Source organism: Taeniopygia guttata, chromosome 12 (assembly GCF_048771995.1).
Source record: "Taeniopygia guttata chromosome 12, bTaeGut7.mat, whole genome shotgun sequence".
In the NCBI taxonomy this organism is placed as follows: Eukaryota; Metazoa; Chordata; class Aves; order Passeriformes; family Estrildidae; genus Taeniopygia; species Taeniopygia guttata.
The window spans coordinates 13076111-13092649 of NC_133037.1; the positions used below are offsets into that span (position 1 = coordinate 13076111).

General features: G+C 36.8%; 2 protein-coding genes across 6 annotated transcripts in view; one reads left to right on the plus strand and one right to left on the minus strand.

Annotated features, from left to right (window-relative positions):
• CACNA2D3 (calcium voltage-gated channel auxiliary subunit alpha2delta 3) overlaps nucleotides 1-16539 on the minus strand; it is a 386651-nt gene that overhangs the window by 65087 nt on the left and 305025 nt on the right. For all 5 annotated transcript variants that reach the window (XR_005981759.2, XM_002192832.6, XM_072935079.1 and 2 more), the window contains 3 exons: nucleotides 15368-15463; nucleotides 14112-14233; nucleotides 13459-13539 (listed from right to left, as the gene is read on the minus strand). Coding sequence is in view for 4 of the 5 variants with exons in the window: in XM_002192832.6 (XP_002192868.2) it covers nucleotides 13459-13539; nucleotides 14112-14233; nucleotides 15368-15463 (299 nt within the window). In the remaining variant the exon portion in view is untranslated. The remainder of the gene's footprint in view (nucleotides 1-13458; nucleotides 13540-14111; nucleotides 14234-15367; nucleotides 15464-16539) is intronic.
• Nucleotides 256-4655, plus strand: LRTM1 (leucine rich repeats and transmembrane domains 1; the record flags this gene model as incomplete). Its single annotated transcript, XM_012571982.5, has 2 exons — nucleotides 256-868; nucleotides 4085-4655. Coding segments are annotated over 2 exons (1047 nt in total), but the record flags the coding sequence as incomplete, so codon positions are not given.

Here is a 16539-nt window from a genome sequence, read left to right on the forward strand (position 1 = left end):
AAATCCTCTTGAAAACCATTTGTACTTAAGAAAATAACGTGGGAAGTATTTCATTTTAAGATCATGGTAGCGTTATCTTCATTCTGCATTATACAAGTACTTCAACACTATCTGTAATTTACTTATGTGTTTTAAAAGAAATGCATTCTGTGGTGTCTACATCATTGTTTATTGCAGAACTGTATACTTTCTGGCTATGGTTATGGCCTGTGTATTGTCTAAAGACAAACATTTTAAACTCATTTTAAATCATCTTTCACTTGTGATGCAGGTAGCTGGCTTTTGATTTGGAGTGTCACCTTGCTGGCACACACAGGTCACAGCTGCCCTGAGAAATGCCTCTGCTACACAGCCTCAAAGACTGCAGACTGCAAGAACAGAGGATTTACTGAAATTCCTGCCCATTTACCTCCTGAAATCCAGATCCTACAGCTGCAGAACAACCGTATCTGGAGAATCAACCAAAACGCATTCACTGCAACGCCGTTACTCAAAATCTTAGACTTGTCTAATAATTCTCTCTCAAGTGTGGCACCTGGTGCTTTCCAAAAACTGAGGTATCTACAGGTTTTAAACCTAACCAGAAATTTGATTCATTATATAGAAAACAAGACTTTCAGTTTCCTCCCACACCTAAAAGAACTGGACTTGTCATCCAACAGCATTATTCGATTGCCTGAGACATTTGGAAACAGCACAGGGAATATAACATTGCTCTCTGTGAAGCAAAACAAACTGCAGAAAATGGAAAGAATTCTGCTGGAGTCACTTCCAAACCTGAAAGTGGTTCTCTTCAAAGATAATCCCTGGCAATGCAATTGTAATATCTTTGGCATGAAACTGTGGTTGGAGAGTTTTCTATACAGAGGTAAGGAATTTTTCTCATTACATATAGTGTACATAAGAACATTTAACCAGCATCTAACTGATCTTCACTTCTAGGGCTTAAAATTTATCCCACACTGTAGTTCACTTCCTCAAATAAACACACTAAACTATATTCTTATGCATAGGTCAGAATGTAACTGCTTTTGTAAACACAGGTGGGCAAACTAGGATCAGTGAGGGACTTCGTATTAGCGCCCAGACAAAGCACAAGGGTCACACAACCACAGATCAGGTACAGATGTGTTCTGTACTGTATCAATTCAGATATAGACCATTCTAAATATAAAATAAGTATACTTGTGCATGTACACTTATCTTAATTCTACCAATATATTTTTGCTGAAAACCAACCTACTGTTTTAAAGCTTTTACCTGTTGCATGATGGCAAGCATGAAGACAGATATCAGTACTGAGCAAACTTTGGAGAACCCAGGATCTACTTTTTCTATCAATTATGACTTAGCAGTGCTTTAATATTTTATGAATACCTAGTATGACTTCCTAATATATTGTTAACCAGAAGAGGAACTCAATTCATTAGCAATTTCCTGACAGGAATGTGTCATGGCATCACACAGGGAAAAGTGACATTTATAAATAGTAGTGGCAGTATTTTGGTCACATCTTTTTTAAAATATATTCATGAGTTATGCTGTGAAAAAGATAGTGTGATTTATTTCTAAAGGAATTAAGTGTAAGAAGAAATTAATTTATTTCTCCCAGGAGGTATGTTCAGACTGAGAATTTGGAACAGCAGGGCAATTTTCTTTTTTCTAAATCAGGCTTTGATGCTTGCATGTGACCAAAGTAGTGATAGCCTGTCTCTGTACCAAAGTGGTGTGGAGCTTGTTGCAGCACAGGAGATGTGGAGATGGTCCCTGTGGCCTGAGACTGATGGAGTGCCTTTTGGAGGGATCAGAGCTCTGCAGGCCAGCTGGAAAACCACACTGGCCATGCAGGGACACAATTACCACTGCACAGCGGTCTTCAGCTGAGGTAAATTTCAGAAAAGACAAAAGGCTAAATTCCTCTCAGTAATAAAATCTTCATATCTTGAATAGGTAAAATATTACTTTATCGCAGGGCTTTAGCCTATTATGCTGGAAATTCAGCAGGGGTGGACTTCTCTGTGCAGAAGAATGAAATAATCCAAGATAAACATATCAGATCATCTTAATTACTCTGCCAGCAGCATAAATATGATCATTTATTTCAAAAAACAATGTTGTCTATAAGTTCAGTGATGTTCTTCCATCTTTCTGAACACTGCACAGATTAATTAAATGAAGTGACATGGAACTTACAAATTAATTTTAGCAGCAAGCTTAAAGGAAGCCCAAGTGTTATGTTCTCTTCTGTGTTTGTATTTCTCTAAAATTACTTGTCTGAATCACATGAAGAAAAATTAGTTACATAACACAATAATGTTTCCCACTACTTATATGACACGCATGGGATGAAACTTCACAGTGGCTCTGCAGATATTTCTTGTATGTCATAACAAAGAAATATAAGTCCAGAATATTTGAGTATTTTTAGATGAATCCATCCTGGGCAATCGAAATTTCATGCATACTAACAGGAAATTATAAAGAATGCTTCAGTTCAGGAGGAACACCAGGGTTCTATCCCAAGCACATGTATTTAGTTACTTAAAACCATGACAGGATAAGAGTTGAAGTACTTGGAGGTTTTACCCATATCCATATTCAATCTAACACATTGAAGATGTCTGAAACCATGCTTTGGGTTTCACTATTAAAGACCAAGAGATCTGCTATGCTCAAATCTGTCCTGGAATATCAACATTATTTGTGGAGTAGTATCCAGATTTCAGTTTGGCTCCATCTGCATTCACTACTCGCTCAAAATCTTTTCAGGATGAAAATTTCTGTGCTTGGCTTTAGCTGAAAGTGAATTATTTTGGATAGAGAAAGAAAATTCTGTTGATTTGATTAGTTATTTAAAAAAAATATGTCAACATTGATATTGGCCTTGTGGACTCCTTGAAACACCACACCCCTAAAGCCCCATGCACTGACTGGGCTACATTTGGTGTATTCTCCTCTACACACTGAAGAAAAACCACATGATTTACCAGGACTGCAGATTCCCATTTCTCTCCCCATTGTACTAAATACCTCCTTGGAGAAGCTGGCTCTAAGCAATCATGAAATTTTTCATTTGAGCAAGGTAATAGATTGATTAAACTAAATGCCTTTATACCTGCATATATTTTCTTACAATAAGTCTTGCTTCAAAAAATCACTCATGGGTACATACAACTTGTGAACTTTCTCTTTGCCCTGTTACAGTGAGCATAAGATGTCAGAACAGTGATGATTTCATGGGATATTTCAATCAAATGGGAAATATTTTCTAAATATGTTGTTTCCATTTCTCGCCATAAAAATTAGCAGTGGTCAGAAGTTATTTGAACTTGCAGTTAACCATACCTCTTTGTTTATCTATGACAGTTCTTATTTTTCCACCACCTATGTTTTTTTACACTTAATCCATAAAAACACAGGTAACTAAAGCAAGGGGCCTCATAATAATTGGGAAGCTGGACAGGACAAATGTAGATCTGAACCAATGTGGTTAATCATACCTTCTCCCTTTATTGTTTATAAGGGTTTATAAAGGCAGTTTATATACACTTCAATATAGTTTACAGTTGTGAGCACACTCTCATTGGCAAGCAAACATTTTTTGTCTTTGTCTTAGGGTGGCTAGAGTTTCACACTGCAGACCTATACTAATTCACACCCAGAAATCCCAGCTCTATGCTGACACATTAACATAATTTCTAACTGCACCACAGACTAATTTCTAACTGCATCATAGGCCTCAAAGGCCTCACCAAGGCCTGTATCTGCGGCTAGGCTGGGGTAGCTCAACCTTCACTCCAAATATAAATCGTGTCCTCTCTCTCTCAGAAATTCTGCTACAGGTAACCTAATTCCTGATGAACTGCTTCTTGAAAGTGCTTTCTTATGTGAGATTTGCAGTGTAATAATCTCACTTGTATGGTCTCACGCTGACCTAATTAAACAAAAACCTTTAAGACATACTATAAATCTTTAAAAGTATGAAGTTGAAACCGATGATGACTTTACCTCCGGTTTATGTTAATTTTACATTAAGGTGATTGAGCAACTGCCAAATATTGAGACCACTGTTTTGATTTTCCAGGAGGAATTAGCGATGGCATTATCTGCTCAGCGCCAGGCAGTCGGAAGGGGAAGGATCTCCTCAAAGTTCCCTACGAGCTCTTTGGGGCCTGTCCCCTGAGGGCGGCTCAGGCGTGGCCGGCCAGCAGCCACCAGCACGGCTTCGAGCAGCGGAGCTCGCCCAAGCACGGCCACCACGGCGAGCCGGGCGACGGCGGCCGCGGCGGCTGCGAGCCCAAGGCCCGGCCCAGGCCCGTCAGCCTGCGCCACGCCATCGCCACCGTGGTCATCACCGGCGTGGTGTGCGGTGTGGTGTGCCTGATGATGCTGGCGGCTGCTGTCTACGGCTGCGCCTATGCCGCCATCACCGCCAAGTACCACCGGGAGCATTTGGCCCCCATCGGGCAGCACGGGACTCATGAGGAGAAAGAGCCGTTTGAGGGCTCCATGGCTTGACTTGCTTCTGTCTTTGGCTTCTTGAAAATAAAGCCCTCACTGCAGCTGAAAAGTCTGGAATCTCCATAGCATTGTTTTGATAGAAATTACTGGGGTTGTTTTCTTTTTTCTTTTTCACACTCTTTAAAAATCTAAGTATATATTGTTTGGAATATTCACTAAGACTTGGTATAAAACAACAGAAGTTTGTTTATTTTGTTTATGTATAATCCAAAGTCACTACGTAGGGCTGAGTGTTTGAGATTATGAAATCTTGATGTAGTGAGTTTAAAGTATTTCACCATCCTTTACTAACTCTTGATTCAGTATTATATCAGAACATGACCTATGGTACACATACAGTCAGTGGCTGACAGCAGTGATGCTCTGCAAAGAAAAACAGAAAATAGCCATCTAACTTAGTTAAATTAGTTACATTTGTACTATCTTAGAGGGTACAAATTACTATTCAATACAAGATGTATACAAGTGACAAGCAGTTTTTAAACCAGCTACTCTGTGCACTGCCACTGATAATATAAATGTGTTAAAAGCGTTTCCAAAAAATGTGTTTTCAACTTTCCAGTCTGCCCCAGAAAGCAGCAATTAAACATTACATCTATTTCATAATTTAGACAATAGGAAGCACCTTCTTAACTATTCCATACAATATTTTAATTACTTAGTAGGGAAGAAAGAAGAGAGCAGAGAAAATACTGAAGGAAGAAATGCTACAGTGCTTTGGATACAAGCCTCAAAAAGAGTACATAGAGCATACCTGAAGACACTGCCTGGTATTCTCCTGGCTTACAAGATTGCTACAGAGTTTTCTGAAGCCACTTATTCCCAAATCCTCACTGATTTTGCAAATGCCATGCTGCAGATGCAGCTCCCACCACTGCAAGTGCTGTCCTTCATCAGGAGGATAATATAACTGCATGTTCACATGTCATCCCTCTCAGAGGGAACATTCAGCTGGACTCACTCAAGGCTCCATCCTTACTCTCTGCAGAGCTCTTTTGCCATCAGAGGAAATCTGAGCCAAAATTATTTGAATATCATAAGTTTAGAATTCCACCAATATTTCAACTGTGCAGAGGTAGTTATTTTAATGGTCCTTAGAAATTATTTGAAGGCAACCAACAGAGATCAGGAACTCCAGTCACCTTTTCCAAGACTTGATAAAATACATTTTAGGCTATTTGTGACAGACATCTTATGCATCCCCTAACTGTTCTCAGTGACAGGGATAAAGACCTGTCCAGGCAGCCAGTGCAGAAATCAGCAATGTTTGTAGTATGGAGGAAAAAGGCCAAGGAACAACCTGCAACAAGGGCAAGGGGCAGCTGTGTCCTGGCACTTGGAGATCTGCACTCTCCTTCCAACAGAGAGATTCTGGGATCAAGCTCTGTAGCTGCTCCAGTAACAGCCTCAGCTGAGTAATGGGCTCTATGGCAAGAGTCATGTAACCCCTGCTCTAAACTACTTTGTAATAATTGCAACCTAAATATTAAAGCCCATTCATGCATCTGCAGTTACTTTCATGTCCAGAGAATATTAAGCATCTCAGTCTTAATCTAAATCTAGCAGATATTGAAAACAATCAATTACTCTCTGTTCTTTTCTTTTCTTTTTTAATTTTTTAACTGCTAAGTACATCATATCATTATTAGGTGTTCATTCTTCTCTGTCCTGAACTAAATAAACCAGGCTGTTTCAAATTTTTCCTGCAGGACCACATTTTCCAATTTTTTTTTCCTCCTGCATTCCCTGGAATCTTTTCAGTTCTTTTACATTCTGTTTAAAATGTGGTATCCTAGACATTACTTCAGCTGAGACATCATCAGAGCAACATTTTTAGAATATTTATATTTTTTACATATGTAGAGTATTTGTATTCAGGCTCTTTAATCTGATATCTTGATGTTTACTTTTTTTATTCTTGTAAATATTTGGTAAAGCTTAACGAATAATCTAATCTACTTTTAGAACTAAGCCATTCAAATATGTAAATCTACATTTTTTATTCTTTTATCCATTTACTGCCACAGCATTTTGCAAAGCAAAGCATAGTTCTTCAAATACAGAAGACAGAAATAAGACAGGATTGGATCTTCTTGCCCATTGGCCCAAAAATGAGTTTGGGACCATGCCAAATCACTGCAGCAACAACCTAAAATGAGCACAGTTGTACTGAAAGTGTAGATCCTGAGATGAAAGCTAATAAACTTCCAACCTCCAGAGAGATTTTGCTCTCAGTGTTTCTAACAGGCTCAGACACAGCAGCACAGCTTCCATCACAAATTACTTCTCACTTCTGATATTTTCAAGCAAAAGAAAAGCAAGAATTGACTTGATATTTCCTAGTCAGGAATAACCCAGAACATCTTCCTAGTCCTTAAAAAACCAGACCTAGCACCAAAAACCTTCAAGACTTTCCTCATTGTATCATCATTCATATATTTTTAAAAAAGAAGAAGAAGGAAAAAAGAAACAGGGGAGTCAACTAAAGGCACAACAACATTTAAAGAAACACATTCTGAGTCACACTGAAGATGCTTTGGAGAGTTTCATGCACACACAAGGCTGTAAATTGATAGGGAGTTCTGCCAGAAAGCAAAGTTTTAAGTATTTGCTGTGGGAACAGAGTGAGCCAATCCATGCAAAATCTGATCTATACTTCCTAAAATGCTGTTTTCCAAAGGAAAAAACAAACAAAAAACCACCTCCCAACAAAAACAAACAAACAAAAAGAAAAAAATCACAGGGAAATTTTTCACTTAGTGTTTATAAGTCTCTATATCATAGTTACCATGGTAAAAGTGTTTGTAATTAACAAATCCAGTCACTTCTAATGATAAAGTAATAGCAGAAAATGACAGAGAGAAGTATTAATTCAATTATTTAATAAAGGTAAAATATTTATTTTTCAGTAAAGGAAACAGGATTTTCATCTACTGATAAACAGAGATAAAAGCCACAATATGCTGTCTGTAAAAATTATTGACTACAGCAAGTGGAAAACCGAATACAGGGAATCCCCACAGAACTGCCCTTAATTTATAAAGCTTAGCAATGGACATCTGCCACTGAAATTATTTGTCTGCACAGATTTAATTTTCAGATAAAGGATTCTGAGAAAGCTTTGTTGTCCTTCCAGCAATCTCATGAGAGTATTATAGTAAGCACAGTATTTTTTTCTAATCTCTGTGAAAAACACTCTTCTCCATCAAACTCAACAAAATATCAGGACATGCTACTCTGCAAGGCATTTGCAAAGGCAGGGAAAGCACACATATTGTTGCATTCCTGCCTTTCATATAAAAGCTCATTATATTGCTTTGTTTACAGAAAAATTTTCTAAAATTTCATTTTAGAGCAAAAATTGAAGACTATAATTGAAGACCATGTTCTTTACAGAAAATTACCAATAGTATCTATATTGCAAGACAGAAAGTTTAAACTGAAACATAATTGCTCGCTATTTTGTCTTTTCATTGAGAGCTTGCAAAACATCAATCAAAATTCAGCTTCATTATTCTCTAGTAATACAATGTCCAAACAAAACCTGAATCTCTCTTCTTGAATATCAAAGTAGCACATTTAGTGACACTACACATAGCTTATCTCTCATTAACAATTAACAAGAAAGTAACAACAATTACAATAATCTAACTTTGCTGCCCAGGAGACAAGGACACACAGGCTTTAGTCAAGCATCCAAAAAGGACGCCTACTTTTACAACTTGGATCTTTTAATTTGGCCAAAAGTGGCATAGTAACCACAATCTTCAGATTTCTGGTATGTCCTGAGTTTGTATTACCTGAAATGTGGTTGTATGTTTTCATGGGGAAAACGGGCAGCAACAGCAGCCACAGCAAACCACAACAGGAGAAAAGGTGTAGGAATCAGAAGCCCACAATAAACAAACCAAAAATACAAACTTGTCACTTGTCTCCAGTGGAAGCTGTGGTTGCTGTCTCGTACTGATTGCAGAGGAATCCCTCTGTGTTTTAAGGCTATGGACACAACATGCTCAACTTTTTTGCAAAGGCTGTAATTTTCTTTTCAAGATAAAACACATAAGAAAACACTGTTAATGTTTGGTAATATAGTCCACTGAAAAAGGGAAAATAAATTAATCAGTTCTCAATACTCAAAATGATAGCAATGTAATCATATTTATGATTGCAGCTTCAACCTTGCTCAGCCTTATTTGAAGTTATCCAAAGGACCCAACAGCTCATCTGCTGCCTTGCTCTGCTTGGTCTGCAGTCAGGGATTTATTTTGCTGGCAGCAGAATTCTTTAGCAAAATGCCCCCAGAATCTGATTGCTGTTAGACCACAAGGATCTTCCTCTTCCACAAATCATGTAGAACTGAAACCCAAGTGACTGACCAACAAATCCCAACAGCAAAGCAGAAGTGCAGAAGCAAAGAGCAGATGCTCTATGCCATTTACTATACATATTAATTGGGATGCATCTGTCAAAGTCCTGGATTCTCTAAGAACAAGTGGTGAGGAAAGCCCAAAAATTAGATAAATAGAGGTTGAATTCTCAAGTTAAACCAGCAGAGAACTACCTCAAAAAAGCAGAAACACTAAGAAACTACTCAACAGACTGATTCTGTATGGTGAAATGAACTGAGAATAGCTGCAAATGAATGTAAATGTCTGAATTGTGAATATGTCACTGACTTCAGCTTCTATGTTCAGCCAAGGGAAAGGGACAGGACTTCACCACATGCTCCAAAGCTCATCACTCCTCTTCCAAACCATCTTTCCCAAGCAATGGCCGCCAGCATGTGAGTTGCTTAATGTTAGGCTGTACAAATCTCAGTTTTTCTAAAGCTGGAAACATTAGTCTGTATACCAATATTAGATTTATGAATACAAAAACAATATTGAAAATGAACAAGAAAATCTGGAAAAACATGAAGTCATGGTTTTTACCAAAACATGAAAAACATTTTGAGGGATTTGCTAAATGCTACTGCTGAACATAATATTCTGTGGCTTATAATGGGGAGTAAAGGTTAGGTAAATCACTCTCCTGCCTGACAAGAAAAGTATCTATTTTAGAATGCCTCAAAAATTTGGTTGGTGTATCATTATGATGACATATTCATTTTCCCCTAGGCCTCCATATTAAAATGCAATTTTATAGATGGTATCATAAATTTTAAGGACTGTATATGGGATTGACATTTGCCTGAATGTTCTTAAAAATGATATGAAAGCAATACATGTGGAAAAAGATAGGAAAAAGACATCCAAGAAGAACAGAGCAGATGTATTTGCTCTATGTACTACTGTAACATCAGCAGATTGCAGTATTTATGGAGCTTTAATAGTAGCTGTCACTTCTAGACATATCAATAGCTCAAATTACTTTTGATTAAGTACCTGAGAGTCACTTAGTTAAAAGAGAGATGTGCATGTAAGCCCAGTTTAAATTAATTTAAAAAAAACCCGGATGAAGTGTTGAGGTCACATAGATCAAAATACTAACACACTAAAAACAAAAAAAATGGAAAAGGGGGTGAAAAACAGAGGTTTTGAGCCATAAAGGTACATGTTTTCAGAAATAAGGTGCACATTTTCACCATGCATTTTTAAAAGAATCTTCCATACTTAAAGCCTAGATCAGCAGAAGTCTCAGTTACTGAAAATCTGGCATGTTCATAAATTTTCCTTTTAAATTGCTGCCCTGTAGATTCTGATCTAAACAGGAAGAATGAATACCTGAACTGTGACCAGCCTAAGTATAACTGATTTGTATTTTTAAAGTTACATGAGATTTTGGATCTTTCCTAATTTCAAGGCACAGTTTGACTATCTTAAACAGCAGGATCATCAGGGTCACTTTCCTCTGGTGAGAATAGAAGCATTCAAAATTGTGTGCCATTTCTAACAAATCAGTTATTAAATTAAGTCCTTACTATTTCTTAGCTTAACTTATGGATATGAACCTAGGAGGAGATGCTACATCTTCAAGCTGATTCATTCAAAATACCTGGGGCCTTTTAACATTTTGACCAGAAATATTTGACATGGAATAACTGAATTTATTGCTATATTAAAGTTGGGTTTTAAAATTATGTAAAAGGGAGAACAAAGAAAGTGATGGATGAGGTCACTTGCAAAAAAATCTCTCTCTAACCAGGGTTTGGAGGAAAAATCCTTGAATTTGAATATGGGCTGGTTATAAAAATAAAGGCTCAAGTTTGAAAAGTGAAATACTGGAAAAGTTAAATACTGGATCATGGCATTACTTGGAACAATTTCTTTGGGAAAATAAAACATAGTATTCTTGTTTGCATAAAGAGTATTTTTGGTAAGAGCATTTAAAATCCCACTGTCAGTGAACAGAAAAGGACTGACTGCCTTTCTTTGCTTCAGTTTCAGTATACCTCATATACCTGATACAAAGAATTGCTTATCATATATTAAACATAATTTAGTTCATATATATATATACATACATACATACATGCATACACCCCAACATCATCAACAACAAATCCCACTACAAACGAACAACAACAAAAAACCCCAATAACCCCAAAATAAAACAAAAAACGCAAAACCCAGTCTATGGATTTTGCAGTAAGAGTTGGTTTTGTTCCTTTTTTCCCCTCTCATGGGCAGGAATAACTCAGGTTTCCATTTTATAACAATGTTCTTGTTTCTTTCTGCCAGATTTAAACTCTTGTAGTGATGTGTAATAAACAACATTCTGGCACAGCTTAATTTTCAGTCAAATCCCTCTAGGGAACAGAGTGATTTAACATGAAATGTGTATCCCGTCCTGCTGCTTACTGTAATCTACTCAGACCAAATGGGGATAAGGAATACTTACTTTACACAAATTAAAATGAGCTGTTTTGGCCAAATTTGAACTCCAATGGAGATATTTGAAAACATTACCCATAATCTTGCTTTAGTCTCCCAAGTCAAGCTAATAAAAACTTCAAACTTCTCCCATTTATCACTGCTCCAGTTTCTGCCTTCAAATCCATTTTGCTTAACACAGAATATTGTCAGCCTTATAATAAAACCTAAAAATTGAACTACATGCTGGGTACTTTCTTGAAAGTTTTCTGAGGGAAAGTAGGACTGACAAGTCACATCCATGATCTGAAGGAGAACAAGAATACTGCATACACTTATTTGTCTCTGAGAGGCTGTAGCTGGGTGAGTGATACTTCCATAGAAAAAGTTTGTGCAGACCCAAAGTGTCTTCCCCCCAAAAAGAAAATCACCTGAAAACTTGCAACCATACAAGAAAAGAAAAAACATTCAAAACAAATTCTTAAAAATGCTTCATATTCTAAACAAAATATCTAGCACACAGTCTTTAAAGTTTACAGAACTAGAAATAAAAAACCACTGATACGCTTCAGAGTGAAGGTACACTACTCTTATCTTTCATGGCATTATGCATTTACAGACACCATGGAAATCTTCTCTATGCTTTGGCATTAAAAAGCTTTCAAGACCCTGTGTTTATTTCAGATAGAAAATATGGGCCCCAAGCAATTTTAAATGTTTTATAATAAAGAGAATTACTGGGGGAATGGAAACAACACCTGCTTTTCTCTTTTGCAATTACTTAAAATAAACAACCCCAAAGCTTGTTGATGGTGTATTAGAATTAATAATGCATGATACCTTCCCGAAGTCAAAACCAAATTGCAAATAATCATGAGAAAAGAATAAATATCAGGATGTCTATTAACTCTGCACATTTTGAAGATGATGGAAAACTTTATCATGAAATTTTTCTAACTCCAAACTGAGCAATCTAGCATTAACATGTCAACCTTCTTCCTTGTACAGTGAAAACTCTCACTTGCATCTTCAGCACATTGCAGATATCTGCAGTGACATTACTTTATAAACAGGAGTATGAAGTCAAAATTGAGATTTCATGAAATGTTATAGAGGAGTTCAATAATTTCTGAAGAATGTATCTTGTGGATTGGAGTCACAAAGCTGCTTTTCTATTGACCTTCTAAAATCTTTTCTTATCAGTGGAAATATTCTGCATTTGAGGAACATAGTTGAGATTTCCCATTTTTCTGGCACATTCTTGTTCTTTCAGTATTGTATTCACTGAATTTTTAATAGTATTCTAAATACAATAAAAAAAAAAGGTGGTCCTTGCTTTTGTGGTAGGCATCAAAGTTTTCCTGAGATAAGAGAGCTTGGTTTCTGGCAAAATAAATCATAAGATTTATAGAAATTCTTTCCTTCTTCAAGGTCAGTAGCCATTGGGAACTAGAAAAAAACCTGATAAGCAGATAAGCATCTGAACTTGAGTTAGGGGCATCCAATAATTTCAAAATTACTTATTCTCATTTTGAAATCAGTGTGTTTTATCTCTATTCTGTAGTTGTCACACTTTACCTTTTAGTCTTTAGGTACTGTAATACACTCTTGGCTAACAGACAGTAGAGCTTTGTTATTCAATTTCTATGCTCTGAAAAAATCACATCTCTGATAATCTAGACAAAATCTCCACATTGCATTCTGTTATAAAACAATCCTGTTATAGCACAGAATTTTCAAACTTGAAGCCTGGGTGGAACATTTACACATCAGATAGTCCTTTCTTATATTTCCTTTTCCTTATCATAATTATCTGATTTATGATGATCTAGAATTGTGTCTACCAGAAATGCTTTACAGATAATGGGAATTTCCATAAAGTCAAACTCAATAGCTCACAGGGAGGTTTGAGAGTCAGTTAATAAAGGATCAAGTTCTCGGGGAGAGGAAGCATTAAATGCTCTCCAGACTTGGTCAGCCAATTAGATCTTATAGGTGCAACTGCATCCTTCTCTCTCTTCTCAAAAGATTTGATATCTACACCTGCTAACCCAAAAGAGAAAGTGAGGAACTCATAAACTGACTTTAAAAAATTGACACAATGAATGAACTACAGCAACTGTACCTGCAACCACTGGAGATTTCCTGTCATCCAGAAGCTGAATAGCAGTACTGGCTGTCACCACATTGCTCTTGTTGGCAGTTTCTGTGGGGTGTTTTGAGGGGGAAAAAAAATGAAACAATCTATTGCAAAATGAGGAAATGTATTTTTTTTTTCTTCTGGTTTTAGATAAGTCTATGTGGATATATAGTTCAGAAAATAAAACAGGAAACATCATATATGTGCAGAACATACTGGAACTGGTATTTTAAATTCCCCAGCATGCCAAAAACAAGTTTAAAACACTGAAATGAGCCATCAGATTTTGCCTCCCCTGCTAAAAGAGGCAGCAAAGGTGACAACAGGTAGGGCTTCTCAATAATGTGGACATTTACTCTGTTGGACTTGTGCTGCTTATAAAACTTGTTAAAATGTTTAAAATGTTTCTACCTGTGCAAATACTAAATGAAAAGTGTCACACCACACTTTGGGGTTTCATTTGCAGCCCCATGAAACACACACCTGGTCAAAGGACCAGTGAAGTAGCTGCAAATTTCCATGCCTAGTTCAGACCAATATTTGAGATCAGCTACAAACACTGACACTGTACAGACATTCCTGGGATCTTTTCAGCATCATGCATGGCTCAGAATTTAAGGAATGACTAAATTACAGACCTGTGCTGAATGGGATTGAGTAGACAAAACTCCCAGGTATTTGTTCAGCAGCTCTTCTGTACCAGAGTGGAAAATGGTCAGCATTAAAAATGTTCTCCTTATCTTCAGCTGTCAGGAAGTCTCTTGAGAAAAAAGAGAGAAAGAAAACAATTGTTGTTTTTTGCATGGTACATAGTGGTTTCTAGCTTTGAAAAAAGCAATCTTTTACAAAAGAAAATGGTTTGGCACAATTTTTCTAATAACACTTGTTCAACAAAAGAGCTTGTTCAACAAAAGAGTTAAATTTAGTTACTAATAATTATTTGTGAAACACAACAACTTTTGTTGTGAAAGATGAAAAAAGCACTATAAAACAGTTCCTCTAAGTACCACTGAAATAATTTTTAGTAATTTGTATAAATAAAAAATGCTTAGACTAAAAAGCCTTTTTCTTTCAGCAAAATATAAGAACTGTGAGCTGCACAACATGGAAAAGGCACTGGAGATTTGCTAGTCTGTTGCCACTGGTAATGTCGCTCTTAGGTAATGAAAAAAGGTAATTTGACAGCCTATGTTCAATATACTACGTGGGGGGTGGTAGTGGACAACTAAATACTTTATTCCTCAATAATTTCAGCAAATTCTGTCTGTTGACAGAGAAAATTTATGCCAAGAACTGTAAAATGTCCACTCTATTGTTCTAGTTTTCTGTCTGACAGTAACAAATTGTAATGCTGTTAATGTCACCTACTTGTACAATGATATCTGTCCTCAGATAAGCCCATAGAACTTTATATTAAATCAAGTTTGTTTATCAAACACAGATTTTCTTTTATATGCATAATACCTCCACTAGCTTACATGTTTTCCAAGGAAAATGGGAAACTCTTGTATGATGAGGTCTCCTGATTTCTCTTTCACCCAGTCCAATTCTGTCCCTTGGCTTGATTTCAACACCAAAGATATTTTCCATAACAATGGTGAAAAATCCTTGAAAAAGCCTACTGGTATTTGTTTTCAGGTGGTGTAGTAAAAAGTGCAACATGTTGTAATTTGCTCTGAAGAAGAGAGCTGTGAGGCTGGGGGTGTATGTGCAGGGAAAGCAAATTTATAGGCTACAGGTGCAAAATAGTTTATTGTTCTAAATGTCCCAATCAAATAATTTAAGGGATCCTAGGATATCTAATTTGTTCTGGGTGAAAAAACAGCAGATGGGCTTCATAAAAATATTTTTTTTATTTTTCTTACCTGGCTGCCAGGCACAGTTTGTTACTTACTGGTTGGTCAGCTGCTCTGGGCCCACAAACAGGTTGATCCGAGAGAGTCCAGTCCGTGTCCCAAGGAAGGCAACTTCCACCCCCTTGTCAGAGTTCCTGAAACACAGCAGAGCACAAGCACAGACAAAGCTTCAGACACTAAACAGATAAAGCTGCTTCACTGCCACAGAAAGCACAAGTGTACACATCTTTGAGATTATTGTAAGCAAAGTTCCCTTATTTATTGATTCACTTTTAAATGCTGGTTTTTAAGTTATAGTCATCTGGGTTTTGAATATATGCAATGTAGAAATGCTATTTAGACTAAGAATCCCTAAAAAGCCAAACACAATAAATTTTGTAGGATTTGTAGGAAGGGATTATAATAATAGAATAAAAAGGTGTGGCACAGCTATATACAAACTATTTAATAACCACTGACACACAGTGATTCTGAGATGGGCAGGAGTTCCAGGTCTTGCTCCCAGTCCATTCAACATTTCTGTGCTGTATTTATGCTTCAAGTCATAGCTGTGACTATTGCTCAGGTAAGCAAACATTTTAAAACAGGCAGCTGAGAGTTAAACTTAGCTGCCATCACAACAGGCTTTAGCCTCTAGAACTTGGGGAAAAAAACCATTTAGCCTCTAGAACTTCGGGAAAAAACCCTCAAACTTCCTGAACTCCTCTGCTGCACTGATATAAGTACCAAGCTATTTTAACATACTAATTCTTGTATGGCTGCAAGAACTTCAGTCCCATTAGCACAAAAACAGGGACCACAATCATTTTCTTGTTTCATTAATGAGACAGAATGAAGCAAAGTCAGAATCTGAAAAGGCTTCAAAAGTCTGTCCCTGGCATCATTCAATAGTTTGGAATGATTGTGTTTGGATCTGTTATTTCACTGTGTAGGATGACACCTTGCACCTCTCGATGGCCACAGTTTATTAACATGCAACAATTTCTTATCTTTATCCTCCCAGAGAAGGCTGGATAACTCTTTGATGAACCAGATCTTACCATGTTGCTTTTTTCATTCAGTAGGAGTACATGCTGTACAGCAATGTATTTTTTCATTCAGCTTTTAGATAATAGTTGAAATTTAGGAAAAATCTAATCAGGATAATCTACAAAATTGCCTTTCATGCAAACTGCTAAGCTTAATACTTGTTCACTCTAATATGGATAAA